The sequence below is a fragment of the Aspergillus fijiensis genome (genome assembly GCF_003184825.1).
Source record: "Aspergillus fijiensis CBS 313.89 unplaced genomic scaffold BO72scaffold_64, whole genome shotgun sequence".
In the NCBI taxonomy this organism is placed as follows: Eukaryota; Fungi; Ascomycota; class Eurotiomycetes; order Eurotiales; family Aspergillaceae; genus Aspergillus; species Aspergillus fijiensis.
This window is the reverse complement of record NW_024469040.1, coordinates 132,590-158,599: the sequence shown is the minus strand read 5'-3', so window position 1 is coordinate 158,599 and position 26,010 is coordinate 132,590. Positions and strand designations below refer to the sequence as shown.

The window sequence follows — 26,010 nt, the reverse complement described above, 5'->3', positions numbered from 1 at the left end:
AGATGTACACGTACTGTAACATAGTAGGAGTTGGTGAAGATGGTCTATCTAGGTTATCATATATCTACTTCTATGATTTCTGTCATGATGGTGTGCTATGTTCGAACAGTAACTGTCATTTACATCAATCTTCTTTACTATCTTATCGTAGTGCCCTAATCCTAGCCAGTAGTTCTTTCGCCGTGATGCCAACACCGGACTAAGACCCGGAGGAGACCTTCTCCGGATTTCGTCCCGTTCTATCCAGATTGGTTCTTCGGTGGAAGGAACTTGTTGGGATGGTTGAGAGGCGAAGTGTTCAGGAGTAATAATCAGTCCGATTATCGGCAGTATCAGATGGATGGGGAGGGTGGGTTTTCTGTCTGATGCACTTGGTTGTTGGTTTGAGAGATGATGGTGAGGATGCGGGAAAGCAGGGCGGGAGAGGGGGGGGGGGAGGAGTAGCGGAAGATGCGGAAGAATATTGATCAGCGCTGATGCTTGGGATGTCATGTCGAGCCAAGAAATTCATATGTATGGAGTCTAACCTCGGGCCTGGCCGGGGTTTCCGGGGGGTTCTCGTTAGGCGCTGGATGTGGTGGGGGAGCTGAGTTCCCCACTCGGTGGGTGGACACCTGCAAGTATGAGTATGAGAGTTGAGTTGAGAGAAGACAACAGTACAGGGCAGGGTAGGTTGGATGAAGAGTGGAGGAAAACGGTCTCTATCGTTCTTTCTATCTATAGGTGTTATATTGCTCGGTGTGTGATACATTATGAAACAATACAAACAAAATTAAGGATGAAGATTGTAAAGTGAAAAAAAGATATAGGGAAAAGACAATGGTAACTTGGAACATGACGTTGCCACGCTCCCCCCGCATTTTCCTGGCGGGCATCATGCAGTAGCTGCTTTGTCCAAAGTACTGCGGTGTGTACTTGTACTTACTTTACTACTAGTAGTACATACTTACTTGGTGGATACTGGACCATATGCAAATCAGGTATTTAATAACAATCATACTATTATGGAGATGACTATTTGAAGAGAAATACGACTAAAACTACCACCCCGTAAATCTCCACCAGCACTGTACTGTAGGTTCCGATGCCCGAGTATGACCCATCAATCACTGTGACTGTACCAGACTCTCTGTACCACATCCAACAGTCACAGTGGTGGTGGTTACCTTCCCGGCCTGGCAGTGCTTGCCAGGCTTGATCCTCTCCTCTTCCTCTACTCACTTTGCTTAAAACTCACCCTCCCTGCCCCCTGTCCGTCTTTCCCCGCGACATTTTCCTTCTCCTCATCCTCCTCATCCATCATCTGACCAGGAACTTTTCCATCCAAGTTATAAATAAAATATCTGCCTCCTCGTCCACCACCTCAAGCTCCCTCCCACCACCTCCCTCCTTTTGCTTCTGCATCGCCTTCTTTCATCCACGGTAAGTAGCTTCGGCTTTCCCCTCTTGGAAGATCCCCGGATGGTCTTGTGAAAGTGCCTGGCCAGGCCCAACTGTTTTGGCCTGGGGCATAGCCTCCAGACTTGGATTCCAAGCTTCTTTGTTTCCCCACCCCGCTTTTCCTCGTGTTGTCTTAGCTTTATATTCATTCCCTGCCTGTCGTCTCAACATTACATTCAATCGGAGCAGCATTCTGTTCAGCATTGGCCATTGATCCTAGACACTGACAATAATCAATAGGTCTGGAGTGAACCCCGATTACTCCCTCAACATGGCTTCTACTACAACCACCACCACCACCACAACCCCAGCTGTTGCCGCCGCCAAAGAACCTCAGCCCGCCATGGACTTCCTTCATCACCCCTACACTCGTGCGGCGCTTCCCTTCGTCAATGGCGGTCTTGCTGGTATGACCGCTACTGTAGTCATTCAGCCCATTGACATGATCAAAGTCCGTTTGCAATTAGCCGGCGAGGGTGTGCGCACCGGACCTCGACCCTCGGCTTTTGGCGTAGCTCGCGACATCATCGCGTCTGGCAAGGTACTCGATCTTTACACGGGTCTATCTGCTGGTCTCCTTCGTCAAGCTGTCTACACTACCGCCCGCCTGGGTTTCTTCGACACCTTCAGCAAAATGCTCAACAAGCGCGCAGAGGCTGCTAACCGTAAGGTCACCTTTGCCGAACGCGCGGGGGCCGGATTGACTGCTGGTGGTATTGCAGCCATGATTGGTAACCCGGCCGATTTGGCCCTGGTCCGTATGCAATCGGACGGCCTCAAGCCTCCCGCAGCGCGGGCTAACTACCGCTCGGCGCTGGACGCGCTTGTCCGCATCTCCAAGTCGGAAGGTGTTCCAGCCCTGTGGGCCGGTGCCTTGCCGACCGTTGTGCGCGCGATGGCCCTCAACGTCGGTCAATTGACCTTCTTTGCGGAGTCCAAGGCTCAATTGAAGGCCCACACCAATTTGTCGGCCCAGAGCCAGACCTTTGCCGCCTCTGCGATCGCCGGTTTCTTCGCCAGCTTCCTCTCGCTGCCATTTGACTTTATCAAGACTCGTCTGCAGAAGCAGCAGAAGGATCCCTTGACCGGCAAGCTGCCGTACAAGGGCCTGCTGGACTGCGCGCGTAAGGTAGCGCAAGAGGAGGGTTGGTTGCGATTCTACCGCGGCTTCGGCACCTACTATGTGCGGATCGCTCCTCATGCGTTAGTTTCCCCACCCCCAAGACTTTCTTATCGTGTAGTGCTGTCACTAACCCCGCGGATCCACCAGCATGGTTACACTGATTGTCGCCGACTACCTCAACCTCATCACCAAGTAGTGTGTTCGAGATGATTTCCGACGTGGTTTCTTATTTCCTTATTTCCTTTTTCTTTTTTCTTTTGATTCATATTTAGGCATCACTCAAGAAAATGCCGCGTCCGAACAGATCATTCTGTTTCGCCCACACTACTATAAATTCCACTCAATGCCCGATCGGCAAGCCACACCCGATCGGGCTGACGGGCTGACGGGCTGACGGACAGAACAGCCACGGGGTTGCATGCTGTCTGGCACAGATGCGATGATGTGTGACGGCTGTTGACTACGCTCTTTCTTCATGGCCGGTACCCTGGGTGGAGTTTCTTATTTGACTGAGCTTTTTCTGTGTATCTCTTACTAGTTATATATCCCAGGGCGTGCTTAAGGGACCGAGCACAAGGGTATTGCAGAACATGATCATGAGTAAACACTCATATTGACAAAGATACCAACAAACAAGTCTTCCTAGTAATCGACCTCAAAATCTATCTCATCGTCCGGGATAGAGTCTTGCTCTTCATCATCGTAGTCGTATCCGAGCGCTTCGTAGTCCACATTTTCGGAGTCTTCTGCGTCCAGGTCCGGGTCCGCGTATTCTGGTTTTTCTCCTTCTCTTTCCTTGTCTGGGTCGTCTGCGTCCAGGTCCGGATCCGCGTGTCCTAGTTCTTCTCCTTCCCTTTCCTCGTCTGGATCATCTGTGTCTTCTCCTTCCAATCTTTCATACACGTAATCTGGATCAATTTTCCGATATTCTGGGCCATCTTCCTCCACTTCGACATCCATATACCCCTCTGCTTCTGAATGCACCGATTGCACCTCTTCTTGGTCTGCTTCTTCGAATAGATCATCAATGTTGGCAACCCCTTTTCCGCCGGTCTTTGGCAAGGTGTCTATTCCCTCTTCCTCTGCTTTGTTATCCAGGTTTTCATTTCGCATGTGCTTGCCTTCTTCTTCTCCCTCGTTTGCTCCTTCCCAATCCGTTTGGCCTGCAACCTCACCGGCCATCGGCCCAGCATTGACGAAGCTAACTGATTCTTCTTCTTCTTCCTTCTCCCCATCATCAACTGCATCATCAATCGCATCATCCGCTAGGAGCTGATTTCCATCTTCCTCACCCATTTCTTCTTGGTCTCCAAGCTCTGCGAATTCAAATTCGACGACAGGTGGGTTATCATCTTCATTTTCGATTCCTTCTTGCACTGCACTGTCCACCTCTGATTTATTCTGTATTTCTGAATCAGTCTGTCCTTTTGATTCATTATCCCTCTTTGACTCATTCTGCCCGCCTAATTCTTGCTCTGGGGTCTCAGTTTCAGGATTTTCATGTTGAATGAACTCGGGGTCGACGACGGGAGTGTCCACTCCATCTTCTTCCCTTTCTTCTTGCACTGCAGTATCCGCCTCTGAGATGATTTGTTCCTGTTCCTGGTCCTGTTCTTGTTCTTCTTGTTTTTCTGCTCTCACAGTTTCTTCTTCTTCTTCTTCTTCTTCTTCTCTCATGTTCTCATCTTCTTGGTCTTCAGGCTTGGCGATATCGTCTTCAATGATACCTTCTTCAACGATATCATCTCCGCCACCTTGCTCTGCACCGTCAAGCACTGCACCATCTGCGGTGAGCTCATTTCCATCTTCGTCCACATCATCCTGATCTCCTTGCGCGACAGGTTCCTCCTCAACAACATGCTGATCTTGATTCTGCTCCTCGTTTTCTTGCTCAGCTCGCTCCACTGACTCAGCACCGACGTGCAGACCATCATCTTCCTCCCCTTTCTCTGAACCACCCTGGTCTTCTTGCTTGTCTGACTCAGCCTCAGCATGTTGACTCTGTTCCTGGTCCTCTCTCTTCTCATCCACCACATCCCTGCTTTCGGATTCATGGTCTTCTTCCTTGTTTGTCTCTCTTATGCTTGTTTGATCAGTTTGTCCATGCGCGAGTTGCTGATTCACATCTTGATCCTGAGCTTTATGCTCAACAAAATCAGCATACAGTTGACGACTTCCATTGTTTTCTTGCTCTTCGTTCTGGACATTTTTCTCTTTTGTCTGCACCACTTCCTCGTCTTCTTCAATGGCCTCCGCTCCCTCATTGATATTTTCCTGGATTTGCTCTTCAACAAGTTGAGGTTGAGCATCAGCAAGTGCCTCATCTTCCTGCTCTGCATCTGCCTGGACATCTGGCTTGACCAAAGCATCGCCAACGCCTTGTTTCGACTCGCTCCTGCTACCGTCCTCCTCCTCATTCTGTTCTTGTCTAGTTGGCTCATCCGCAGCTTCTTGACTCTCTTTCTCCTCTTCGACGCCCGCGTTCTTCGGCCTAACTGAACCAGTGTCAACACACTGCCTTTCATCCCCATCTTCTACCGTTCCGTGGTCATTCTGGTCATCTGTTTCAGCGTTCGCGAGCTGACTCTCTTTTTCTTCTTCCCCATCATGTACTTGGTCTTCGTTCTCCGATCGTTCGACAGCATCGTCCTCACTCTCCTCCTGTATCACTTCTTCTTGCAGAATTTCTTGTTCGACAGCTCTGGTGTTGACATGTTGAAGCGGTTCGCCTTCTTCTTTGAGGACATCTTCCTCGTTTTCTTGTTCAAGTGGTTGAGCATGAACACACACGTCCTCTTTTTCGATTTCTTCAACATCGGTGTGCTGTTTCTTGCACTCCCCTGATGCTCCCTGGTCATCTTGTTTAACCGCAGTGTCAATATCATGGATTTCTATTTTCTTCTCTTCTTGATGGACATCCTGATATTCTTGTTGTTCAGCTGATTCAGCTTCGAGATATTGCATTGCCTGATCCACATTTTCCGCATCTTCCTGCCTTTCTTCTCCATGTGTTTCCTGTGATTCCTGTTCCTCTTGCCCTGGCTCCTCCTCGTCTTCTCCATCCATTTCCCCCTCATGCCCTTGTGTCTCATTTGTCTCATGCTGAATTGTGTTATCAGCATTCTGCACCGATTCTTCGACTTCTTCATCTCCCTCTCTTACCTCCTGTACCTCTTCCTCAACCTCCATCTCATCCTCTTTGCTTTCCTGCTCCTGAACTCCAACTACCTCATCTTGAAACGTGTCATCAGCCACCTGCATTGTCTCTTCAAACTCTGCTCCTTCGTGGCCTTCTTCGTCTCTTACCTCCTGATTTCCCTCATCAGCTTCCCCCTCTTGGCTTTGCTCTTCCAGCTCCTGATCTTCATTTACCTCGCCTTTTGATATGTCATCAGCCACTTGAATCGCTTCTTGATTTTCGTCGTTTTCGTCGTTCTCTCCTGCCCTTACCTCCTGGTCCTCATCCTCGTCCTCCTCCCCATCATCATCATCACCATCATCATCTCCTGCCTGCCAATGTCCTCCGTCCTCAAATTCTTCGTCTTCCTCTTCTTCATTTTCCACATTTTCATCCGCCTCCAGGTCCACAACAGCGGCGACGGAGACACCGCGTTCCTGTTTGATTCTGATCTGGTCTTGCTGAGACGCCACTCTTCGTGAGGTAGCTGTGTCGTCATCCTCATCATCACTAGCCACCGTGATCCCACTTTTCCTACTTCTCTTCCTCCGCCCACCCACACCTCCTTGATCATACTCTTCCTCCTCCAGTTCTTCCTGCTCCCGCCTTTGAGCAGCCTCAGCTCTCTTCAACCTGCGCAGAAGAACGGGATCACTTCGCAGATCAAACTCGGTCAAAACCACCTCACACACCGGACACTTGACACAGTGTACGCGACGCGCACGTCGGCCCGCGTGCCCACTGGATGAAGCGTGTCTCGGGTCCGGGGCGGTGGTGCGGCTCTGCACAATCATTGCGGTAATGGCCTCGCGCTCAAAGCTGTGCGGGCATTTAGTGCTGGTGACCGGATCCTGGAAGGGGAGGAGAGTAAGGGGGCACTTGAGGGAAATGCGTTCACGGGAAATAGCGATGTCTTCGTCGGAAGGGTCTTCGTCATCGCCTTCTTCAGCGGAAGGATTTTTGGCGTGGCGAGAGGAGGATGCGCCCGTGGTAGCTGACACTCCCGATACTGCGCTTGTCGCCGCGCCTCTGCTGCTGGTAGCCGAAGTTGTGGGTTTCTTGTCGGCCCCTTCTTCGAGGTGGGCGAACCAGGTCGAGGCATGCGGGAGTGGGGGGATATCATCACCCGGGTGTTTGGCTTCGTGGATGATGCGATAGAATCCGATGTAAGCGTTGTTGGTGGAGTATCTATGGCCTTTTTAGTCTCTCATCCTGTCTCAATGGAAAGGGAAGCAGCATTGACATACTTCTGGGTAAGCGACAACCCACTCCACTTGTTCTTCGTCGCGGTGACACTCTCCTCTATCTTGCCTACCAACGTCGGTCCGGCATTCTCTTCATCGTCATCACCTCCCTCCCCCTCCTCCTCGTCATCGCCACGAGCATCAGCATCCTCCATCTCCTCATCCCCATCCCCATCCCTCCTACTCCGCCGACTACTCCTTGTCGATCGACTCCTAGTAGCCACCGCGCCATCCACCACATTAACATTGCCATCCAAGCCCCGTAGCATCTCACTCAGCCCCTCCAGTTTAACCTCCGCATCAATCGCACCCCGCATCTTTTGATCCAACTTGGCGGTTGTAGCTTTCACCTTTTCTTTAAGCGCGGCCACCTCCTCCTCATCATTATCATCCTCCCCTCCTTCCTCAGCATTTCGCTCCTTCTTCCGCCGCATCCGCTCCTCTGCATCCGTCAACCGTTCGTTGATATCCCCGGCCGCCTCGGTCAATTTTTCCTGCGCATGCTGGAGATGCGTCTTCAGGTTCCGGAGGGGTTGGCTGGTCAGGAGGCTGAGGAGGACGGCGTGTGAGGTCGCGTGGAGGGTCAGTTGGTCGGCTTTAGGGTTGGAGATCGTCGGGGGTTGGTACGGTGGTGGTTGGGGAATTGTAGAGGAGGCTGTTGTTGATGTGGAAGATGAGGAGGTGGGTGCGGGTTCGTTTCGGCGACGGAGGGGCATATTGGGAGGACTTGCACTTGCAGCAAGTGAGTTGAGTTGGGGCTGTAGAGGCTGCTGCTGCTGTTGTTGTTGTGGTGGCTATTGATGTTGATTCTGATATCGCCCTCTGGTGTAGAGAATGTGTTTGATGTCAGGCTCTATTACGAAGAGTAAGTGGGGAGTGTAGTTAGCCGGAGTAAGTCCCAAGAGATCCGACTTGTTTTGCCAAAAAGATAGTTTGTTGATCAGAGAGGAGGGGCTCTGTACGTGCCGTGCTGTGTGGTTTCGGTCTTGGCCTGGTCTGGTGTGGTGGAGGTGGGGGGAGTGCGTGAGGGAGGGCGCTCTTTGTTCACTTGGTGGACTCGATCAAGTCAAAGAAACTATAAACCCCCATCAAAAAGAAACCTGTCACGTTAGTTAAACTTACCGACCCTGCCTTACTTACCTGACCCTATCACATAGACTGCTGCTGCGCTGTCGCTTGCAAGATGAAAGCGACCCCGAGAGCAAAGAAAGCAAGACGCGACGCGGTCACGCTAGTATGGTTCGGGTTATAGCTGATTTCCACTGCTGTCCGGAGCACCTTATCGGCGCTTATCAATTCATCGGGGTGGATTATCGGTGGGGCCCGCGGTGGTCAGGTAACTTATGTGGGTTAGGGACCTGATTTTCTGCCACCGCCAGAATTGAACAGTTTCGATGCCTGATTTTCTGGTCCTGTGCATATGTGGGTGCCTGAATTTCTCTTGCGAGGTCGCGGGCGTTCTGCCGGTCATGTGCCTTCAAAGCGGTGGGGGCTTAACCGGTTTCCTCGCCGAGTTTTGGCCGGCTGGTTTAACCACTTTTCTGCCAGTTGGGGGCGGCCAGGCAAAAAAGAACAGTTTTGGAGCCTGATTTTCTGGACCTGTTCATATATGGATGCCTGGATTCCACTCGCGAGGTCGCTGGCTTTCTGCCGGTCATGTGCCCCCAAAGCGGTGGGAGTTTAACCAGTTTCTTCGCCGAGCTTTTGCCGGCTGGTTTTACCACTTTTCTGCCGTTGGGGGGCGGTCAGGGAGAAAAGAACAGTTTACCAGAGCCGAGTTTTGGCCGTGGCATCTCTCAGTATCCGCTGTACTTGGTAGAAGTGAGGATGATTTAGAAATTTTAGTTTAAGACTTCTGATCTACCTCTGGCTACATTGCTTGAAGTATGATAGAAGCTATATGCATTAATTGAGTGAACTGTAGCTAGTTGTATTGCCAGCAATATAGATAGTGATAGTGATAGCGAAGTACCAAGCTAGAGTCAGACCCTTCATCCAACTAGACCTTGTAGAAACAGAAGGCGTGGTAGAAACCTATGGCATCCCGTTAGCGTGGCTGATACAATCAATTCGCCAAGAGAAGTGGTACTTACTGACTGCCTCCTGCTCCTCCGCCGTCATGCTCAGTTGCCCAGTATTGCGATCACGCACACCCATGCGCTCACTCAGAGGCCCCAACTCGGCATCATCCTTCTCATCGCGCCACACTTCCAGGAACGGCTTGCGATATTGCAACTCCAAATTGTACTCCTCCGTCAAGCTATCTCACATCGTTAGCCATGTTCGTACCGATTGACCAGAACAAAGAACAAGTAAAACACGTACGCTCGGAATGCTTCCCAGGGCACCACGTATTCCGGCACCTCCTCCACAGCCTCCTGCATGAAGTAGTTGTATCTCCAGCCGAACGGCGGCCGGAAGATGCCATCTTCGGGCGTATCCCCGGGAAATCGCACGCGGTAGATAGAGTTGCCCCATTCGACCTTGGTGGTGTCCTCCTCCACTTCTCCGTCTTCGGGCTCGGCTTCTTCGTTCTTCGACGCCGCCGCCGCCTCCTCGCGCGCCTTGCGCTTAGCATGGCACTCGGCCACCTTGGCACTGATGACATCTGAGTTCGGGCAGACACCCAAGAACCGGCCGCCCTTCTTCAAACAGCCGGCCACATTGCGCAGCATCTGCCGGGCCTTCTCCTCGCTCTCAAACGCATAGTGGATCGCGAACATCGAAGCGACCACGTCGAAGCCACCTCCGCCCCAGCGCGAGCTCATCAACGAACCTCCGGGTCCCGCGTTGGGATCAATCCCAACCCGCTGCACAATGTCGATATCCCCCAGCCACTCGCCAAAGCAATCCTTCGGCGCGAACTCCGCATGGAAACTCGGGCCCCGGCCGCCACCGCCGCCACCACCCCCGCGACCACCGCGCGGACCTCCGCGTCCCGACCGCATCTGGCTGTATCGCTCACGCGCCTGCACGATGGAGACCTCAGCCGGATCCAGGCCCACGTACAGATCCACCGGCTGCGGCGCCAGCTGCCACTTGCCCAGATCACCACCTTTCCCGCAACCCAAATCGATCACCAGGAGCTTCTTCTGCTCGACGGGCGGCGGGCCCGTGCCGTCGGCCCAGTCCATGGTCCCGATCGCGCGGGACACAAACTCCTCATCCGGCGAGAACTTCTGGATGAGCGTGCTCTTGACCCAGTTGTTGAAGCTGCGCAGGCCCTTGATCTTACTCTCCGTCTTGCGCCACTCGCGGCCCCGCTGCGGCACGGCGTTGTAATGCTGCCGCACGAGGTCCGTCACGCCCCGGATCTGCGAGTTGCGCATCGCCTCCTCCTGCTCCGTGCGCTCGCGCTCCTCCTGTCGCCGCCGGAGGGTTTCCCGGTCCACCAGGCCCATCCGCGCGCCACCGCCGGGCCGCTTGCGCGGGCGCGACTGGGCTTCGGGGGTCGGCGACCGCGGCGGCAGGGGAGGCGAGGGGGATCGATCGTGGGCGTTGCGGTTGCGGTTGGGGCCGCCGGCGGGCTCGTCGTCCCGGTCGCGACGCGAGTAGGCGGATGGAGGGGTGCGGCCGCGCTTGCGGAGTTTCTGGTGGCGTTCCTCCACGCGCTTGCGTTTGGAGGTGGGTCGATATTGTTGATCTGTCGTTGCCGTTGTCGAGGCGGGCTCCTCCTCAGGGTATTTGCGCTTGTAGGGGTCATGGCTTTCCCGTCCGTGGTGGCCGGTGGGTGAGGGAGAGCGAACGGGCTCGGAGTACGAATAGTCGCCCATTTTGGTGGATGGACCTGGTGGTTTGGGTGGGGGCTTTTGTCGGGTTGAAGTCGAGGTGAGGCTGCGAGGAGCGGGTTTGTCGGGGAGTCTGGAAGGGAGAGTTGGAGAAAGAGGGGCCGGAATCAGTGAGATCGGAGACTTCAATTGTGGCTCATCTGTGATCTGTTGAGTGGCAGTGAGTAACGGTAAAGAATTAGGTTAAGTTGAATTATCTTCAGTCCCAACGAAGTGGTGAAGAACAGAAATTTCACCGCAAGTGCAGCAAGCAAACAAACAAAGCCAGCCGCCCAAGTCGGGGAATCACCGCCTCCGACGCCACCACTCGCTAACTGCAGACTCCACCGGGAAGAGGTTCCTGCAGTAGTGTTGTTTCTGGAGCATGGGATACTGGGGTTCAAAACACGTACAGCAGAAGAGGGTGAGTGTCTTTTTTGTTGTTGTTGAGAAGAAGTGATGGTTGAACGGGGACGGTTTGGGGGAGATGGAGAAGACGAGGCCGGCGGAACAACTTCCGCCTTCTCCTCCCAGCGATCCCGTGCCGGATCATACATGCTGATGCTGCCTCGCCCACCCTCGTGTGTTGCTTCATCGGTGGTCATGGTGACAACAGTACACAAGAAACTCCCTAATGATAGATGACGTGGAGGGGGCATTCAAGTCCGATCTAAGGGGCCTCGCCGTCTTTTTATTCTCCCTGAATTCGTGCTGCTTGTGGTTTCCCTGGTTGGAGGCTAGCCCCAACCGTGTTTCTCTTTGGCCGCATCCGGACGGTCGCAGCGCGAGATGCTGCTGAAGGAGTTGCGATGTGATTCAATCTACTAACTGGAATGCTTGCTCACAAAAAGCTGCTAACCTGCTACTAAATATCACTACTAGGACTTTGAATTTGTCTACCTGGGACGGAAGATCAGATGATAGTCCGGAATATGCGCCGTGAAACAATCCAACACCCCGTGGCCGACTTTCTCTAGTGGCTCTTGTCCCTCTCCGGGGGGAAACTCGAGGTCGAAATTCTTCACAATGGTGGCCACGACAAGTCGCATCTCCATCATCGCAAATTGCTTCCCCGCGCAGGCATATTTTCCGGATGAGAAGGACTTGAATGCTTCCTTGCAGAGGACCATCTCCGGCTTGCTCGACCACCGCTCGGGGACGAAGCTATCCGGGTCGACAGAGTTTCGTGGATCTGTGGACTCGTCAGCTTGTGCTTGCACGGTCTATCTTGGATCAGAGGAGGCTCGAACCTCGGTGAATGGCGTAAGTAGGTGTAGAGACTATTGTCCTTGGAGGGATGTAGACTCCGGCAACCGTGAGCCCTTCAGGGCCAGTCTCGCGGGGGACACCGCTCGCCACGCTGGGATACATGCGAAGACCCTCGTTGATGCAGCTTTCCAGCCATGGCTTGCCTGCTAGCGCGGCATGAGTGATTGCCTCGCCGGCAGAGAAACAAGAGTCCACCTCCTGCTGCAGCTTCTGGAGCTTGTCTGGATGCTGCGCCAACAGATACAGAAGCGCACTGACCGTCGCAGCCGTGGTATCGCTGCCAGCAGTAATTACAAGCTCCGAGTCATAGACCAAGTCTTGATCTATTTCGCTCTTCATTTGGCCTTCATAGTTGGCCAAAGCTCCGTCGATCAGATAGCTGAAGAGGTCCATGTGGTTCAGCTCCATCTGCGCCGATGAGCAAGGTCCTTTCATTCGGCTCCCGTGACCCAGAAGGCTCTCTCTTACGTACCTTTTTTCTTTTCTCCAACTGTTCGCTACACCAGTTCAGCCAAAGCTGGTTCTTGGCTCGCAGCCCCGGGGAACTCCGCACCAATTGCGCAATCCAGCTCGCGCACTGCAACACGCTCGCAATTCGACCAAGATCCTTCATCTGCTGGATGTTCGAAGGCGGAGCGCCTTGGAGCATGTTAAACGATTTGCCGAATGCGAGGATGCCCATCGAGTCCCAGGTAAACCCAGCGATCAGCTCATTGACTTCCTGCTTGTGCGGGGCTCGAGAGGAGATGAGCTCGACCAGAACTCGGCAGTGATCGAGGATGAAGGGCTCATACCCGGCCAGTGCTAGCTAGGGGTGTCAGTGTCAGATCGGTCGTGAAGGGGGCAGTATCAGCTGGTGGCATAGGCAGGGAACGCACCTCGAGGAGTGAACCCACGATCCCAAAGCCGCCTCCGCTTTGAATGGAAAGCCTTGTCTCTGGTCATCTGCAGGGAATGGTGGGGATAATTCAGGTCGTAGAACGGACCCTTGACGCACGATGTTCCCGGCCCGTGTATAGCCTTGATGGCTGCTGGATCATCTATGGAGATCTCACGTGGCTCTAGTGATCCGGTCAATCAAGTCCTCACTTTCGTAATTTGCCATTCCAAATCAAAGAGAAATAAAGAAAGCTGACAGTATTGATAAAGATTTACATACTAATTCGAACAAAGGTCCCATATTGACGATGGAGCTCCTGCACCCGGAGATGCCATTTGGCATCGACCACCGCCGCCTTGAATGACCAGAGCGCAGAGATCCTGGCGAGCTTGGGCCCGGGAAAATGCCGCAATGCATGGAAGAAACACCGATAGACGGCGATGGACAAACACAAGGATGCGTCAAAGCTCACGACGGCGTTCAGCGTGAGCCAGAATGCATTGGAGTCGCCCGCGCCGGCGAGGAGGAAGAGCACTACGGCCGGCCCCAGACCGAGAGTAGCCAGAATAGGAAATGCATATACATCCCACTCGGAGTGGATCAACAGGCCCAAGTGACCGGTAACTCCCAGGACGATTGCCAAAATGCAGGTTGATACTTGAATCGGCTCCATGTGCATGCATGCAGGCAAACTGGAAGGAAAGCAGACTTTTAGATTTAGAGCCAGGGAAGGAGGAGTAGGCGGAGGAGGAAAGAAGAAGAAGAAGGTCATGCTTCACACTCAAACTACAATATATTACGGTTGGTTTGTTGCTTCTTCATTCAGCTGCTATCAATGATATCCATTCATTTCTGAGAGGGGAGTGGTTCTTCCTTCCAGGCCTCCGAGAAGTGCTGACCTCAACTGCGTTTTCTGGATAGTTAAGGGTATCCTGGCTCCGAGGAATTGTGACAATGACTACGAGTTGGGGGAGGGAGCAAATGTCATACTGAAGCGAGATCATCGTCCATCCATTGAAAATCGCCCATCGTTGCATGTCAGATGTTGACTCTCTCCTTCATCGATCGAGAGTGATTTCTACTCGTTGAATGTTCTCTTCCGAGTAACATGTCAGAGTTCATTGTCTCCTCGTGTAGCAGTGATAGTGAATCCTTGAGTCCAGGAGCCCGGAAGAAGGACCTGAAGCCTAAGAGGACTACCATGCTATCGCCGAGGAATACGAGCAAAGAGTTATTTAAGGCATACGGATACCTAAGGCTGACTGATCGGCCGCGGTGACCCTGGGAATATCGCGTGTTTTGAATGCAGAACTACTCATGTTTCTAGAGTCATCAACTGCGAGAATAGTCGCACAACACCCGGCTTTCGACGTTAGACAGAGGAAAGCTGCGATAGTGGGTCCCCAATAAGTGGAGTGAGAAAAGGAGGTCTCTGTGAGAGGCTGACAAGGATCCATGGCCGTGTAATTGCTCCGAGCAGAGAGCCTACGGTGACCGCTAACATAATCGAAAGAAAAGATACTGTTGGATGAATGGGAAGATGTAGGTCTCGGTCATGGAAAAAAGCAAGAACAGGAAAGAAGGAACAAAAGAAAGAATTTGAGACAGAAGCGTGACCTTCAGTTGTGATTATGACTGCAAGTCCAACTGACGAACAATCGATCAATGAAGGAAGTTCATGACCTGGTCAACTATTATCATGACAATATAGGTTGTCCATAGAGCATCTGGAGATTATTTGCTTGACTGCATCTATCCGCTTACGGGATCCAACATCGTAGAGGACAAGGCAGCTTATACTTCCTAGCTAAACTCAATCCTTAGTTAAAGCTATTCCTAGTCAAAGCTAATGTATAGAATTGATCGGAGAATTATGGTGGCGTGACTTGAGCCGAAGAGCCTTGTTGTCATCCCCCAATTTGCAAGGGCCGTGAACCCTCGGAAATTTATGACTAAACTCAGAGAGCCAACCTACCGGATTACCACCATGACACAGTGTGGTAGAGAAATACAGAGAGTTGGAAAATAGTTAGAACAGGGAGAGACAGACATGTAATACTGGGTTCAAACCACAACGCCGCTGTATGTATCGCGAGAACCACTCATCCCACCTGGCATCCCCCTATCTGGAAGTAGACCACGCCATACCAGGTATCACCCACTCTATACAACCCCCTACTGACTTTTCAAGTTCATCTTCTCGTTTCGTCCCCAGATGGATAGCCAGTCTTGCACAGAAGCACTGGCCAGCTTTAGTTCTGTAAAACATGCATTCCGCACCCCCTCGCTCTGAATCACCGCCAGAGCTTTCCTGATATTTCGGGGGGAGCTTGTCTCCAACGCTCTGGCCACCCAGTGGCCATCGGGGGCTTCAAGAGCCAGGATGATGGGATACGAGTACTCGTGGTTGCGCAGGTCCTCTGCCAGCGCACCTTTCGCCTTGGCGTACTCGGAGGAGTAGACGTTCTTGCAGTCGTTCTGAAGTTGAGAGCACCATCTGTGTAGCGGGTTATATATAGTTAGCGCTCGGAAGGCCACTTCAATTCAGAGAAGAGAAGGAAAAGGCAAGGGTGAGATATACGCTAAAGTGGTCATCGTCTCATCCATCGACGTGTCTTCCTTCACCAGCTGAGCCAGCATCCGAAACAGGGCCCCTGTCTTCAGGGAAGCCATTTTCTGATATGCCGCTACACGCTCGGTGTGCGATGTCGGGAATACACTCAAGCCATCTCGCCTCCACACCAACGACAGGTCCTGACCGGCCAGAATCTCCTCCAGATTCTGCATCAAGAAGGGAGCCAGCTTCGGGAACCGCTGCACCGTCTCGTTCAGGATCTGCGTCACCCGGTAGTAGGCCCGGTTGGCGGTCTCCGAAGGACCATAAATCTTGTGCGCTGCCGGTTTGCCTTTGCGAAAGTCGCTGTTGTCGGTGATCTACCGTGTGCGTATGTCTGCTATCAGTGAACATGCCCGAGCTGCAGACGGAAAGAACAGGCCAACAAAGGAAACTAGGCAACTACACACGTCATCCACCAGCATCAAGCACAAGTGAATTGCATCCATGATCTCGTTGACCATCTTGTACTTGGCTGGGTCGTCGGTCTTGAGTGTGGGAGAGAGCTTGTGTACAAATGGTGCCCAGTGATACTTGCCATAGATCTGGCGGATGTAAGCATAAGGACATTCAAAGGAGGTCACTGTATCGGGCCTCTTCTGGCCGATCAAATATGCCTTCTTGGAGGTCGGCCACAGAGGAGGCATTCTGTCCAGAAGCACATAGACAACAAGGGGGAAAATTCCAATAGTCGCCATCCATGGAAGGGACATGGAAGCAACATCTGCAATTGCGGTCATGATTCGCTGTTCTGGGTTCGTTTTTCCTTCTTTTCGGGGCCCCTTTCCGCAGTTGTCAGGGCTTTGTCAGTTAAGAAGCAACCAGGCAAGAATACTTCAGGTTACAGTGCAGGTGAATTTAGGATTTTGAATGAGGAAGGGTTCCTCTTCAGATCTATATATGTCATGGCATGGCTTTTAGAGATGCCCCACCAGCTGCAGATGGATTGCTTATGACCCTCGGGCCCCTTTCCCTTTTCTGCTGTATATGATGAAAGGTGGTCGAGAGCTTGGGACAAGTTACAAGTTACACTATCTCGTTTCCTCAGGCTTGCCGCTGATGCCACTTCCCTGACCTGGGATCCAACCCATCAGCTGGATGTCAGTCAATCAGTCAGTTAGGCATAGGTACATGCGCTTAATGCACAACATGGCGAACAATTTGCCAGACCTGAAGCTTCCCTGGCTGTCTTGCAGAGTCCTGCAGAAAAAAATATACGATCCTGGGTCACACGGTTGACAGATTTGAAGCCCAGTCCTACTCCGGGCGGGAGAACTCAGAGTACTTGCGTGGGAAGACTGAGGTCGTAGAAGGGTAGTAGCACAGCGGGTCCTCTGTTTCTGTGTGCCGCTTTCACACCCTCCGGTACTTGCTATCTCAAAGCAGACGTATATAAGCAGTGCCAAAGTAATGGTGTCATTGAGGGCATTTCGTATTGGACCAGGACTAGACCCATTGCTTTTTCTACCTCCTTTCCTTCTTTTTCATGGCAGAGCTTTTCAAATGGACGGATTCAAACATTCGGAAGTGCCTGCAGAGTACGAAGCTCTCAAATGGCTTGACAGCCTATTCATCGCGGGGATGGGTCTCGGTTGGCTTGCGTACTATCTGAACGTGGCCTACACGTCCTTCCGAGACCAGACCTACAGCATGACCATCGCAGGGATTACGATCAACTTTGCATGGGAAATTGTATATTGCCTAGTATACCCAGCCACGGGGATGGTCGAGCGCGTGGCCTTCTTTCTGGGTTTGCTTCTCGACATCACAGTCATATATGCCGCCATCAGGAACGGCTCCAATGAATGGCGCCAATCCCCACTGGTCATGAACAATTTGGCCCTGGCGTTTGCAGGCATGGCCCTCTTTTGGCTGAGCGGACACCTGGCCCTGGCCGCTCAGCTGGGCCCTGGTCTGGCTTACTCGTGGGGAGCCGTCATCTGTCAGATGTTCATCAGTGTTGGCGATGTGTTTCTCTTGTTGACTCGGGCGAGCACGCGTGGCGCTTCGTACACAAAATGGTGCGTCGACAGATAGTTTCGAGTCTATAATTTGTTTATCCCGACAGGAGACCCGGTGTGCTAACAGCTAAGTCAGGCTCTCGCGATTCCTGGGATCTATCTCCACCATCGGCTTTGCTTATATTCGCTGGGCTTATTGGCCAGGCGCCTTTGCCTGGCTGAATTGTCCGCTTATTCTCTGGGCTGTCGCCGTCTTCTTTCTCTCCGAGCTGCTCTATGGCTTTTGCTTTTTCCTGATCAAACGGCAGGAGGAGGCATCGCAATTGGACGACGAACATAAGCGTAAGTAATTTGAGCGCTTTATTCTGTGACTTCATCTGAGTTTGGATCGCGAGAGCTGAACACGAGACCAAATATTCCTCGGATAGAGAGATATTATGGTCTGCGATGACAGGCAAGCCTGTATTGGATCTCACATTGCTGTCGGTTGTTGCATACGAGGCGTGTAATTTTTTTCCCTTCCTTGTATTACCGCGGAGAAAGTCTATGTCCTTGAGTTGTTTCTTGGTCGTGGAGAGGGTCATACAAGGATCAGTGCTGTACTGCACTGCAGGAGGCTTGGGTCTGGGCTGAACTAGACAGGGTGTTTTTCCGAGAGAAAAAGAAACAACCACTGCGGAGATAGATGCTGAAGTTATCCAACAATTGTTGATTCAGGGTTAATTGCACATTCAACGTCAGTGATGTTCTCTTCCTTTAAACCATGAGATCTGTTGCGGCGGTAGATTGGAGGGCATTTATTTGAGGTGGTGTACAGGAGGATACAAATCAAGTATCACAGAGACACACCCCAGTCAACACAAACAGCATACCGGGCAAAATCTCTCGGGGAAATCAGATCTTCTAAATGCAAGCCATTTTGTGACTGGTAATCAACCAGGAAGGGTTCCCATGGCAAAATCTCCCGGCTGTGTTTCCCCTTGGTCCTAATAACATTCACAACAATTCTGAGAACCTTCTCTTCCCGACCTTCATTCACTTAACCTTTTACCTCTAGCATTTCATCATACCTCTTTGCCAATCAACTATGCCTGCGACACATCCCCCCTTCAAGGTCATCATCGTTGGTGGCTCTGTCGCCGGTCTCACGCTCGCACATTGTCTACAACATGCCAATATCGAGCATATCGTCCTTGAAAAGGGCAGTGACATTGCTCCGCAGCTGGGTGCCTCTGTGGGTATCATGCCGAATGGAGGCCGTATTCTTGCTCAGTTAAATCTTTTCGATGCCATCGAGCAGTTCATTGAGCCTACGCACAAAGCTCATATCACCTATCCTGACGGGTTCAACTTCGCCAATGTCTATCCCAAAATCCTACATGAAAGGTATTTCCCTCTGACCTTGGAATAAGATCCACTCTCAACACTGCGTCGGATCACCTGCTAACTCTTGTAGATTCGGATACCCCATTGCCTTCCTAGATCGTCAAAAGTTCCTCCGGATATTGTACGAAAAATACCATGCGAAACAAAACATCATTACCAACAAGAAAGTCGTTCAAGTACGAAAGGTCGATCATGGCCTCCGCGTGACAGCGGCTGACGGCTCGATATATGAGGGAAATCTTGTCGTTGGTGCCGATGGCGTCCACAGTCGAATCCGATCAGAGATCTGGAGGCTTGCAGATGAGCTTAAGCCAGGGCTGATTTCGAATCGTGAACGAACTTGTCTGTGTCTCAGTCTCTAGTCAATGTTGAATCTACGACTGTGTGGGTGACAGCGCTGACAAATGCAAATTACAGCTATGACGGTCCAATATTCCTGCGTCTTTGGAATCTCGTCACGTATCCCGAATCTCGAGGTTCATGAACAGATCAATGGACTTTTTGATCATCTATCCATTCTCACCATACATGGCAAGAAGGGTCGGGTGTTCTGGTTCATCATCACGAAGCTTCAGCAGAAGTATATCTATCCCGACGTTCCACGATTCTCAGACAAAGACGCTGCCAAGCTTATCGACAAGTTGAAACATGTGCGGTTCTTCAATGACGTCTGCGTGGGGGATCTATGGAAGAATAAAGAAGTGTACTCCATGACTGCACTAGAGGAAGGCTTGTTCAAGACCTGGTTTTTTGAGCATATGGTTCTCATGGGCGACAGTGTTCACAAGGTATGTTCACAACTACTCTTTCCTCACTTCGTTCTCTTTTGGGCTCAACCTGAAATAACAAATGATCTGTAGATGACACCCAACTTTGGTCAAGGGGCCAACTGTGCAATTGAGGATGCTGCGACCTTGTCTTCACTGCTGCACGATCTTATCAATGCGCGTGGTGTGCAAAACCCGTCTGATGCGGATATCCAGGATCTTCTTCTGAAATATAAAGAGACTCGGTATAGCCGGATGAAGATGATGTGCAAGACATCGGCAGGAGTCTGTCGCACCCAGGCTCGGGATGGTCTCTATAGGACTCTTAGTGGTCGATACCTGATACCTTACTCAAAGAACTTGCCAGCCGATTTGGCGTCAGAGGTCATGGCAGACGCGGAAACGATCACTTTTCTGTCATGCCCTAACCGAGCAGCACTGGGTTGGCAGACGTGGGGAAAGCAAGCCCGAAGAATGGCCCACATTCGCAAACTCATCTGGTTCCTGGTTTTACTCTCGCTGGGCCTGTTCTGTTATTGGCTCTCAGGAAGATAAAGATAAATCACTCGGGTCTAAGTTCAACTTACTGCCCTGTCATTGTTGCTAAACACCAAACAGGCTCGCACACGACAGTAAAGAGTCTTGGGCTGGCTGGTGGACAGAGAGGTAGAAGATGCAAATTAAAGCTAGAGTTTTCATTGATACAAGGCTTATTTCATGGAAAGCTTGTTCATTTCTCTTTTCTTCGGAGGGATTGGGCGATATCTTGGGAAAGAGTAGAGTGCCTAAATCCAACCTATTTGACACCAATCAAATTGATGAGATAATTCGAGAATGTCACTTCAGCTAAACCCTATTAATCATATAGATAGAAGTGCACATAGTCACAAAAGACCTGAGACTCTTGGACTTTCAGCAAATTCCTACCATGCCCTGCTCTACGAACTACTGTAAGAACGGACGGTTATTCTTAGGTGCCCGAGGCAACAATCCAGCGGGTCTCAGCCACTACCAATTAGGGACTAGCGCCACCAGCTCCGATGCTCTCCAAGCTCTCATGAGGATTCCTCGACTCTCCCAAAACCTATATATTTATCCCACACACTGAATCTAACACCTTCCCCGAGCTCGGGAAAAATGTCTTACGCGGTGGAAACTAAAAAGCGCAAGTTCCACCGTGTTCTTGAATCCCTGACGAAGCCCTCCTCGACACCCGCACTCACCAAGTCAGCCATCCCCGGAACCCCCACGCCCGCACGAGAACGTACCTCCCTCGAGCATTCGAGCAAAAAGGCTCGCTTGGACTTCAGCGAGCTTCCATTCGCTCGTAGCTCTCTTCTAAACACACCGCGCCCGAATTCACGAGCCTCAAACAATTCCACAACACCGTCGCGCCCCAGCTTTGTCCCATGGGACCGTGAGCGCTTCCTGGAGCGATTGGAAACCTTCCGTCGCGTGGATCGGTGGGCACCCAAACCGGCGGCGATTAATGAGGTGGAATGGGCCAAGCGCGGCTGGATCTGTAACGATGTAGCGCGCGTGGTGTGCGTGGGCGGGTGCGGTGGCTCGGTCGTTGTCAAACTGCCGGACGAGCTGGACGAGCTGGACGGTTTCGATGCGGAGAAGGTGCAGGAAAGGAAGCAAGTCCGTGAGTCGGCATCTCACTTCTACCTATATCTCTTTTCTTGCTTACAGGGGCTAATTGGGCGTGATTTGCAGGTACAAGGCTGGTGGAGGAGTATGTGGGACAGATCGTCACAGGGCATGGTGATAATTGTCCCTGGAGGAATAGAGGGTGCGATGGTATGATTGTGCATTACTTTCTCCTCGCCTGTATCTGATCTGTATTCAACCTGACCCAATTGCTCTAGCCACGATCCATCGGCTGCCATTGTCCAACCCAGATACGGCAATCTCCGGACTGCGCACGCGCTATTCCAACCTGGTCAAGATGGCGGATCAATTACCGGAGTACACCACTATCCAGACTCCAGAGTCGCTTGATATAGACGCGATCATCGGCACACTTCCAACGGAATTCGGAAGCAACGAAAAGCCCCGCGAAGACTTCGGATCAGAGACCCCTCAAGAGATTGAGAATGGCCAGGACTCGGACCATACAACACCCTCCAACGAGTTATCAATCAACAAAACCGCCTTTGCGCTTGCCTTGTTCGGCTGGGATAGTGTCCCAGATGGGACAGTTGGTCTGGCGGGCTGCAGTGTGTGTTTCCGACGGTTGGGTCTGTGGATGTACAAACCGAAGGCTAACGGGACTGCTGCGCTTTACGATTCGCTTGATGTGATCATCGAACACATGGAATATTGCCCATGGGTTAACGGAACCGCACAGAGCGGGACCGGACGTGCGTCCGAGAAGCCGGAGAACCTTCGATGCGGGTGGCAGCTCTTGAGCCAGGCGCTCCAGGTACGGCATCGCCGCCAAGTTCGATCGACTGTTTCTGTTTCAAGTCGTGCGCCATCTGAGGCTCCTTCGACGGACGGGCTGGTAGTTGACGACAGCAACCCAGAGGCCAAAAAGGCTCGCGATCGCGAATGGTGGGCCAAACTTCGGCGCATGCGACAAGTGCTGAACGTCAAGTCTCCCAGGAAAAAGTTTGTTTCTCAGTAACTCGGTAACTCCGCTTTATACCATTCTCCTTTCCTTCTGTATTAACCCGCCTATTACATCTTTTATGCAGCGTGGCGTTTGCGGTATTTGTATGCATAGGTCGTTTATTCTTCATGGTTTACCAGTGACATATTGTTTCATTATGGGCAGAGCGAAGAAAGCATCATGATATAGGCAGGGAACAATGAGTTTAATGCTGGCACAAGATGCAAGCGAATCCCTAGCAATTTCTCTTTTCTGCACCGGAGCGATAACTGATGGGTGGGAGCATGTGATGCTACGAAACGGCTTGTGTTATCATTATTGAGTATGCCGTGACAAACAGGTTCGATGATGTGGCCCGAATGACAAAGAGATACTTTTCGACGAGTTATTTTCATATCAATCTGAAATGTGGCCTTGTGCTGGACCTTGTAGAATTCTTATACTTGGTAGTGTCTCATGCTTTGCACTAACTAGTTACGTACAGTACAGTGCCTAGACTAGAGCTAATCGGGCGGGATGTTTTGTCCTAAGGCATCGACAGCTTCCGTCGCCTTCCCCGGAATCAGACCCGTTTTGTCATTCCAGTTCATGACTTCTTCTTAACCAAGTCCACAATGGAGGGGGCTGTATATGGCACGACCTCAATTAAGCGATTCATAAAGCAAGTTTCGTCACTCGGACTCCTGGCTGAACCAAAGTCTGGCTCATGAGCACCAGCCACTTCTAGGAATAGAGGAGGAAGAAAGACCTCTGCATACCAACCATGAATCATGAAGAAGCTCGGCAAGCCGAGCTCGCCTCCAGACGAGCGCCATCCCAGCCACATCCCCAGAAGCCTAAAGTCCGGCTAAGTTGTGAAGCCTGTCGTCAACGAAAAGTCAAATGCGACAAGCTCGACCCTTGTACCAACTGTCAACGGTTAGGGACAAGGTGCGTCCCCGTCGAGCGCGCGCGTCTGCCCCGTGGAAGATCGGGAAGACTAGCTTCCGAGCGGTCCAACTACGACCCGGATGCGAACCTAAAGAACCGCGTCGCTAAACTGGAGGACATCATCCGAGGCCTAGTTCGGAGTGGCTATAGCTTCTCCCCCCGAGCTACTCCTCCTGTTCCTGATGCGCCCACTACTGGAGATGATCCGCCCCCCAATGATCGGCCTGGGCCGAGCGTGGACCCGCGCAGCGATGATGATGATGATGATGATGATGATGATGATGATGATGATGACGTCTCGGAAGACTCGGACGGTAGGGAGCACACACCAGATAGCTACCTGGGATCTTCATTCTGGGCTAATCTCTTGAATGAGGTGAGTCTCTCATGAAATCTTGGTTCCCAGACGTGACTAGCTGGTTGTCAGTCCAATTGACGCACTACCGGATACAGGTGCCCGAACTGCATCCCAATGATGAGCGCAGTACGAGAGAAGGAAGCCGCAAGGCTGCAGGTAACCAGCTGAAAATGTATCGACGTCTGCTGGCAACGGCAAGTCGGCAGCATGTTTCAACCTCTGGAGGACAGCTGAGCCCTTCAAAGTATGCCCAGCAACAGCTCTGCCGGGTCTTTCTCGAAAGAGTGGACCCTGTCGTCAAGATACTGCATAGACCTTCCCTCTGTGCGTTCCTCTTGGAAGGGAAACCTTATCTAGATTATGAACCTGAACATTTAGCTCCAACCGCTCTTGCATCGGCTGTGTACTATGCAGCCTCGTGCAGCCTGTCAGAAGATGAATGCACTCGCGCATTCGGTGTACCCAGAGCATCCTTGGTAGCGGGATACCAAAGGGATGTGGAACTAGCTCTAGGGCGTGCAGATTATCTTACTACGAATGATCTGACGGTTTTGCAAGCATTTGTTCTTTTCCTGGTACGTCTCGGGCCCTTGAACGCGCTATTTATCAGATGCTATCTAGAGTGTAATCTGACCTGTTGAAAGGTGTCCCTCCGATCGCAAGATCAAAGCCGTCGAATGTGGACACTGCTTGCCATGGCCTTGCGCATTGCACAAGCCCAGTCGCTTCATCTGCCTGACCCACCGTTCACAGTCCGACCTTTCGAACGCGAACTTCGCCAGCGACTCTGGCAAGCGATCGGCTTCCTTGACATTCTAGCCTCGATGGACCGTGATACTGAGCCCATGATGCAGGCGCATTGGCTGCAATCCCACCCTCCCCGTCACGTCAATGACGAAGACATCTCCTTCGACATGCAAGAAAGCCCCGTTGATTCTCCCGGCTTTAACGACATGACTTTCACTATGATTGTCGGCAAGGCCCATATAATCACCAGACTTCTAAATTTCTCTGATTTCACCGAGTCATCAGTGAGCACCCTCGCCCTCCGCCAACAGCTCGTCGTCGAATTCCAACACACCGCTTCCAAGTTACTTCATCATGCCCAACTAGACAAGAATCCTTTCAGTTGGTTCACCCGCTTAGTCGCGGAGGGGATCTATGCTTGCTTGCAACTCATTGTCATCCGGCCCCTCAAGCGCACGCCGCGCTTCACGCCACCGCACGTCCAGGGCGACCGTCTCATCGAGTTCGCCGTCAACGTTCTCCAGAATTACCATTCTCTTCGGGACGATCCTCGCACCGTACCGTGGCTCTGGGTAGAGTTCGCTTTCCCGCCGTGGCACGGCCTGGCAGTAGCCGTCGCAGAGCTCTGTGTTTGCGAAGACAGGGCGGTCATGGAGAGATTCTGGCCTACAGTCGAGCAGACCTTCAACCGATTGGGTCGGCTCGTTGCTGATTCGAAGCGTGGGATGCTCTGGAAGCCCATGGAAAGAATCATGGCTCAGGCGCGCTCTAGGAGAGCTCAGTTGCTCGCTGCTTCAGCCCCCACCTCCACCCTTTATACATGCCCCTCTTCCTCATCACCATCTTCTTCTCACCAACCATCCCAACCGCAGATCTCCTCTTCTGCTACTCTGTACGACCCGGAGGCACCGCAGCAGCACCAGCACCAGCAGCACCAGCAGCCGCCGCCGCCGCCGCAACAGCCGCCACCAGTCTTCACCTCAAACTTACCCTTTCAAAGCGCACAGCAACCACCACACCAGGGCCCACCCGCTCCAGTCGATGCCATGGCTGCCTTAGACACCCCCGAAAGCCTGGAGAACGCCGCCTCCTGGCCCAGTGTCTGGGATGCCGTTGATCTGAGGTACGCAAACTCCGCCAACGAGACGACTGCCTGGATGAACTACGAGAACTTCCTCACGGACATATATTTCTTACCAGGTCTACGGTGATGGTCGTAATATAAACAACAGTCCATCGACTCAAGAATAAGCGATGATAGACCAAGAATACCAATTCCTCACTCCTTCTTACCTGCACATCTCCACTGGTTCCACAAATCACATTCCAAAGACGTACATCTGACTCTGTATCTTTTTTTAAAGTAAATCGTGCGAAAGAACAGATTATCGTCTAGTATTTCCACTTCTCAACGACGCACGCCTACCTATCCGTGACCGTCTGTAGTATACATCAATCACTAGCTAATTTGTCAAAAGAAAAAAAGAAAATGCGACAAGAGAACCACCACCCATGACCTGCAGATCCAAGCAAAGAGAAAGGGAAATACCGAGGGAGAAAGGAAGTTGAGCCGTGTACAGTGTGATATACTAGGAGAGAAGGGGGCAAGACAGAATAAAAAGAAAAAAAGCAAGCCCAGATTCTCCAAGTTCATGTTTCTCCGTATTGAAATGGTAAAAAGTATGGAAAAAGAATTCTACTACCCTCGTAAAAGCCGACCTAGTAGATC

The 26,010-nt window shown here is 51.8% G+C and overlaps 10 protein-coding genes across 10 annotated transcripts; 6 read left to right on the top strand and 4 right to left on the bottom strand.

The window, feature by feature from the left end:
- Window positions 1–1,254: 1,254 nt before the first annotated feature.
- Window positions 1,255–3,179, top strand: BO72DRAFT_452066 (putative mitochondrial dicarboxylate carrier protein). Its single transcript, XM_040945648.1, has 3 exons — window positions 1,255–1,422; window positions 1,681–2,643; window positions 2,711–3,179. The coding sequence occupies exons 2-3, from the start codon at window positions 1,712–1,714 to the stop codon at window positions 2,757–2,759; spliced, it is 981 nt and encodes a 326-aa protein (XP_040797117.1). The 5' UTR covers window positions 1,255–1,422; window positions 1,681–1,711; the 3' UTR covers window positions 2,760–3,179.
- Window positions 3,180–5,649: 2,470 nt separating this feature from the next.
- BO72DRAFT_452065 (uncharacterized protein) lies at window positions 5,650–6,029 on the top strand. Its single transcript, XM_040945647.1, has one exon. The coding sequence runs from the start codon at window positions 5,663–5,665 to the stop codon at window positions 5,945–5,947; it is 285 nt and encodes a 94-aa protein (XP_040797116.1). The 5' UTR covers window positions 5,650–5,662; the 3' UTR covers window positions 5,948–6,029.
- Window positions 6,010–7,701, bottom strand: BO72DRAFT_471920 (SUMO ligase MMS21; the record flags this gene model as incomplete). Its single annotated transcript, XM_040947112.1, has 3 exons — window positions 6,010–6,084; window positions 6,128–6,929; window positions 6,989–7,701. The coding sequence occupies 3 exons, from the start codon at window positions 7,699–7,701 to the stop codon at window positions 6,010–6,012; spliced, it is 1,590 nt and encodes a 529-aa protein (XP_040797115.1).
- A 1,174-nt stretch (window positions 7,702–8,875) lies between these two features.
- abd1 (mRNA (guanine-N7)-methyltransferase) lies at window positions 8,876–11,560 on the bottom strand. The gene is made up of 4 exons (XM_040945646.1): window positions 11,166–11,560; window positions 9,311–10,920; window positions 9,079–9,245; window positions 8,876–9,019 (listed from the first exon to the last, which is right to left on the bottom strand). The coding sequence occupies exons 1-4, from the start codon at window positions 11,355–11,357 to the stop codon at window positions 8,985–8,987; spliced, it is 2,004 nt and encodes a 667-aa protein (XP_040797114.1). The 5' UTR covers window positions 11,358–11,560; the 3' UTR covers window positions 8,876–8,984.
- A 33-nt stretch (window positions 11,561–11,593) lies between these two features.
- BO72DRAFT_519340 (cytochrome P450) lies at window positions 11,594–13,629 on the bottom strand (the record flags this gene model as incomplete). Its single annotated transcript, XM_040949698.1, has 6 exons — window positions 13,181–13,629; window positions 12,900–13,082; window positions 12,494–12,825; window positions 12,003–12,429; window positions 11,778–11,944; window positions 11,594–11,611 (listed from the first exon to the last, which is right to left on the bottom strand). The coding sequence occupies exons 1-6, from the start codon at window positions 13,578–13,580 to the stop codon at window positions 11,594–11,596; spliced, it is 1,527 nt and encodes a 508-aa protein (XP_040797113.1). The 5' UTR covers window positions 13,581–13,629.
- Window positions 13,630–15,076: 1,447 nt separating this feature from the next.
- BO72DRAFT_387967 (terpenoid synthase) lies at window positions 15,077–16,255 on the bottom strand (the record flags this gene model as incomplete). Its single annotated transcript, XM_040941695.1, has 3 exons — window positions 15,077–15,398; window positions 15,483–15,835; window positions 15,926–16,255. The coding sequence occupies 3 exons, from the start codon at window positions 16,253–16,255 to the stop codon at window positions 15,077–15,079; spliced, it is 1,005 nt and encodes a 334-aa protein (XP_040797112.1).
- Window positions 16,256–17,018: 763 nt separating this feature from the next.
- BO72DRAFT_519336 (uncharacterized protein) lies at window positions 17,019–17,844 on the top strand (the record flags this gene model as incomplete). Its single annotated transcript, XM_040949697.1, has 2 exons — window positions 17,019–17,536; window positions 17,613–17,844. 2 exons carry the CDS (start codon window positions 17,019–17,021, stop codon window positions 17,824–17,826), a joined length of 732 nt encoding a protein of 243 aa, XP_040797111.1. The 3' UTR covers window positions 17,827–17,844.
- A 719-nt stretch (window positions 17,845–18,563) lies between these two features.
- BO72DRAFT_519334 (FAD-dependent oxidoreductase) lies at window positions 18,564–20,184 on the top strand (the record flags this gene model as incomplete). Its single annotated transcript, XM_040949696.1, has 4 exons — window positions 18,564–18,862; window positions 18,933–19,204; window positions 19,280–19,650; window positions 19,723–20,184. The coding sequence occupies 4 exons, from the start codon at window positions 18,564–18,566 to the stop codon at window positions 20,182–20,184; spliced, it is 1,404 nt and encodes a 467-aa protein (XP_040797110.1).
- Window positions 20,185–20,727: 543 nt separating this feature from the next.
- BO72DRAFT_438213 (uncharacterized protein) lies at window positions 20,728–22,624 on the top strand. The gene is made up of 3 exons (XM_040943376.1): window positions 20,728–21,277; window positions 21,349–21,432; window positions 21,501–22,624. The coding sequence occupies exons 1-3, from the start codon at window positions 20,767–20,769 to the stop codon at window positions 22,259–22,261; spliced, it is 1,356 nt and encodes a 451-aa protein (XP_040797109.1). The 5' UTR covers window positions 20,728–20,766; the 3' UTR covers window positions 22,262–22,624.
- Window positions 22,625–22,838: 214 nt separating this feature from the next.
- BO72DRAFT_413313 (Zn(II)2Cys6 transcription factor) lies at window positions 22,839–25,677 on the top strand. The gene is made up of 3 exons (XM_040942502.1): window positions 22,839–23,552; window positions 23,630–24,109; window positions 24,179–25,677. Exons 1-3 carry the CDS (start codon window positions 23,010–23,012, stop codon window positions 25,490–25,492), a joined length of 2,337 nt encoding a protein of 778 aa, XP_040797108.1. The 5' UTR covers window positions 22,839–23,009; the 3' UTR covers window positions 25,493–25,677.
- Window positions 25,678–26,010: the final 333 nt, after the last annotated feature.

Bases quoted from the DNA above. Each gene is read 5' to 3' on its own strand.
- BO72DRAFT_452065 (XM_040945647.1), top strand. From the start codon at position 5,663: ATGCTGAATTGTGTTATCAGCATTCTGCACCGATTCTTCGACTTCTTC.
- BO72DRAFT_413313 (XM_040942502.1), top strand. From the start codon at position 23,010: ATGAATCATGAAGAAGCTCGGCAAGCCGAGCTCGCCTCCAGACGAGCG. The intron at 23,553-23,629 runs GTGAGTCTCTCA...TACCGGATACAG, and splicing joins GGGCTAATCTCTTGAATGAG to GTGCCCGAACTGCATCCCAA. The intron at 24,110-24,178 runs GTACGTCTCGGG...ACCTGTTGAAAG, and splicing joins AAGCATTTGTTCTTTTCCTG to GTGTCCCTCCGATCGCAAGA.
- abd1 (XM_040945646.1), bottom strand. From the start codon at position 11,357: ATGACCACCGATGAAGCAACACACGAGGGTGGGCGAGGCAGCATCAGC. The intron at 10,921-11,165 runs GTACGTGTTTTG...GCCACTCAACAG, and splicing joins GACACTCACCCTCTTCTGCT to ATCACAGATGAGCCACAATT. The intron at 9,246-9,310 runs GTACGTGTTTTA...GATGTGAGATAG, and splicing joins CCCTGGGAAGCATTCCGAGC to CTTGACGGAGGAGTACAATT.
- BO72DRAFT_452066 (XM_040945648.1), top strand. From the start codon at position 1,712: ATGGCTTCTACTACAACCACCACCACCACCACAACCCCAGCTGTTGCC. The intron at 2,644-2,710 runs GTTAGTTTCCCC...CGGATCCACCAG, and splicing joins GTGCGGATCGCTCCTCATGC to CATGGTTACACTGATTGTCG.
- BO72DRAFT_438213 (XM_040943376.1), top strand. From the start codon at position 20,767: ATGTCTTACGCGGTGGAAACTAAAAAGCGCAAGTTCCACCGTGTTCTT. The intron at 21,278-21,348 runs GTGAGTCGGCAT...CGTGATTTGCAG, and splicing joins GCAGGAAAGGAAGCAAGTCC to GTACAAGGCTGGTGGAGGAG. The intron at 21,433-21,500 runs GTATGATTGTGC...CAATTGCTCTAG, and splicing joins GAGGAATAGAGGGTGCGATG to CCACGATCCATCGGCTGCCA.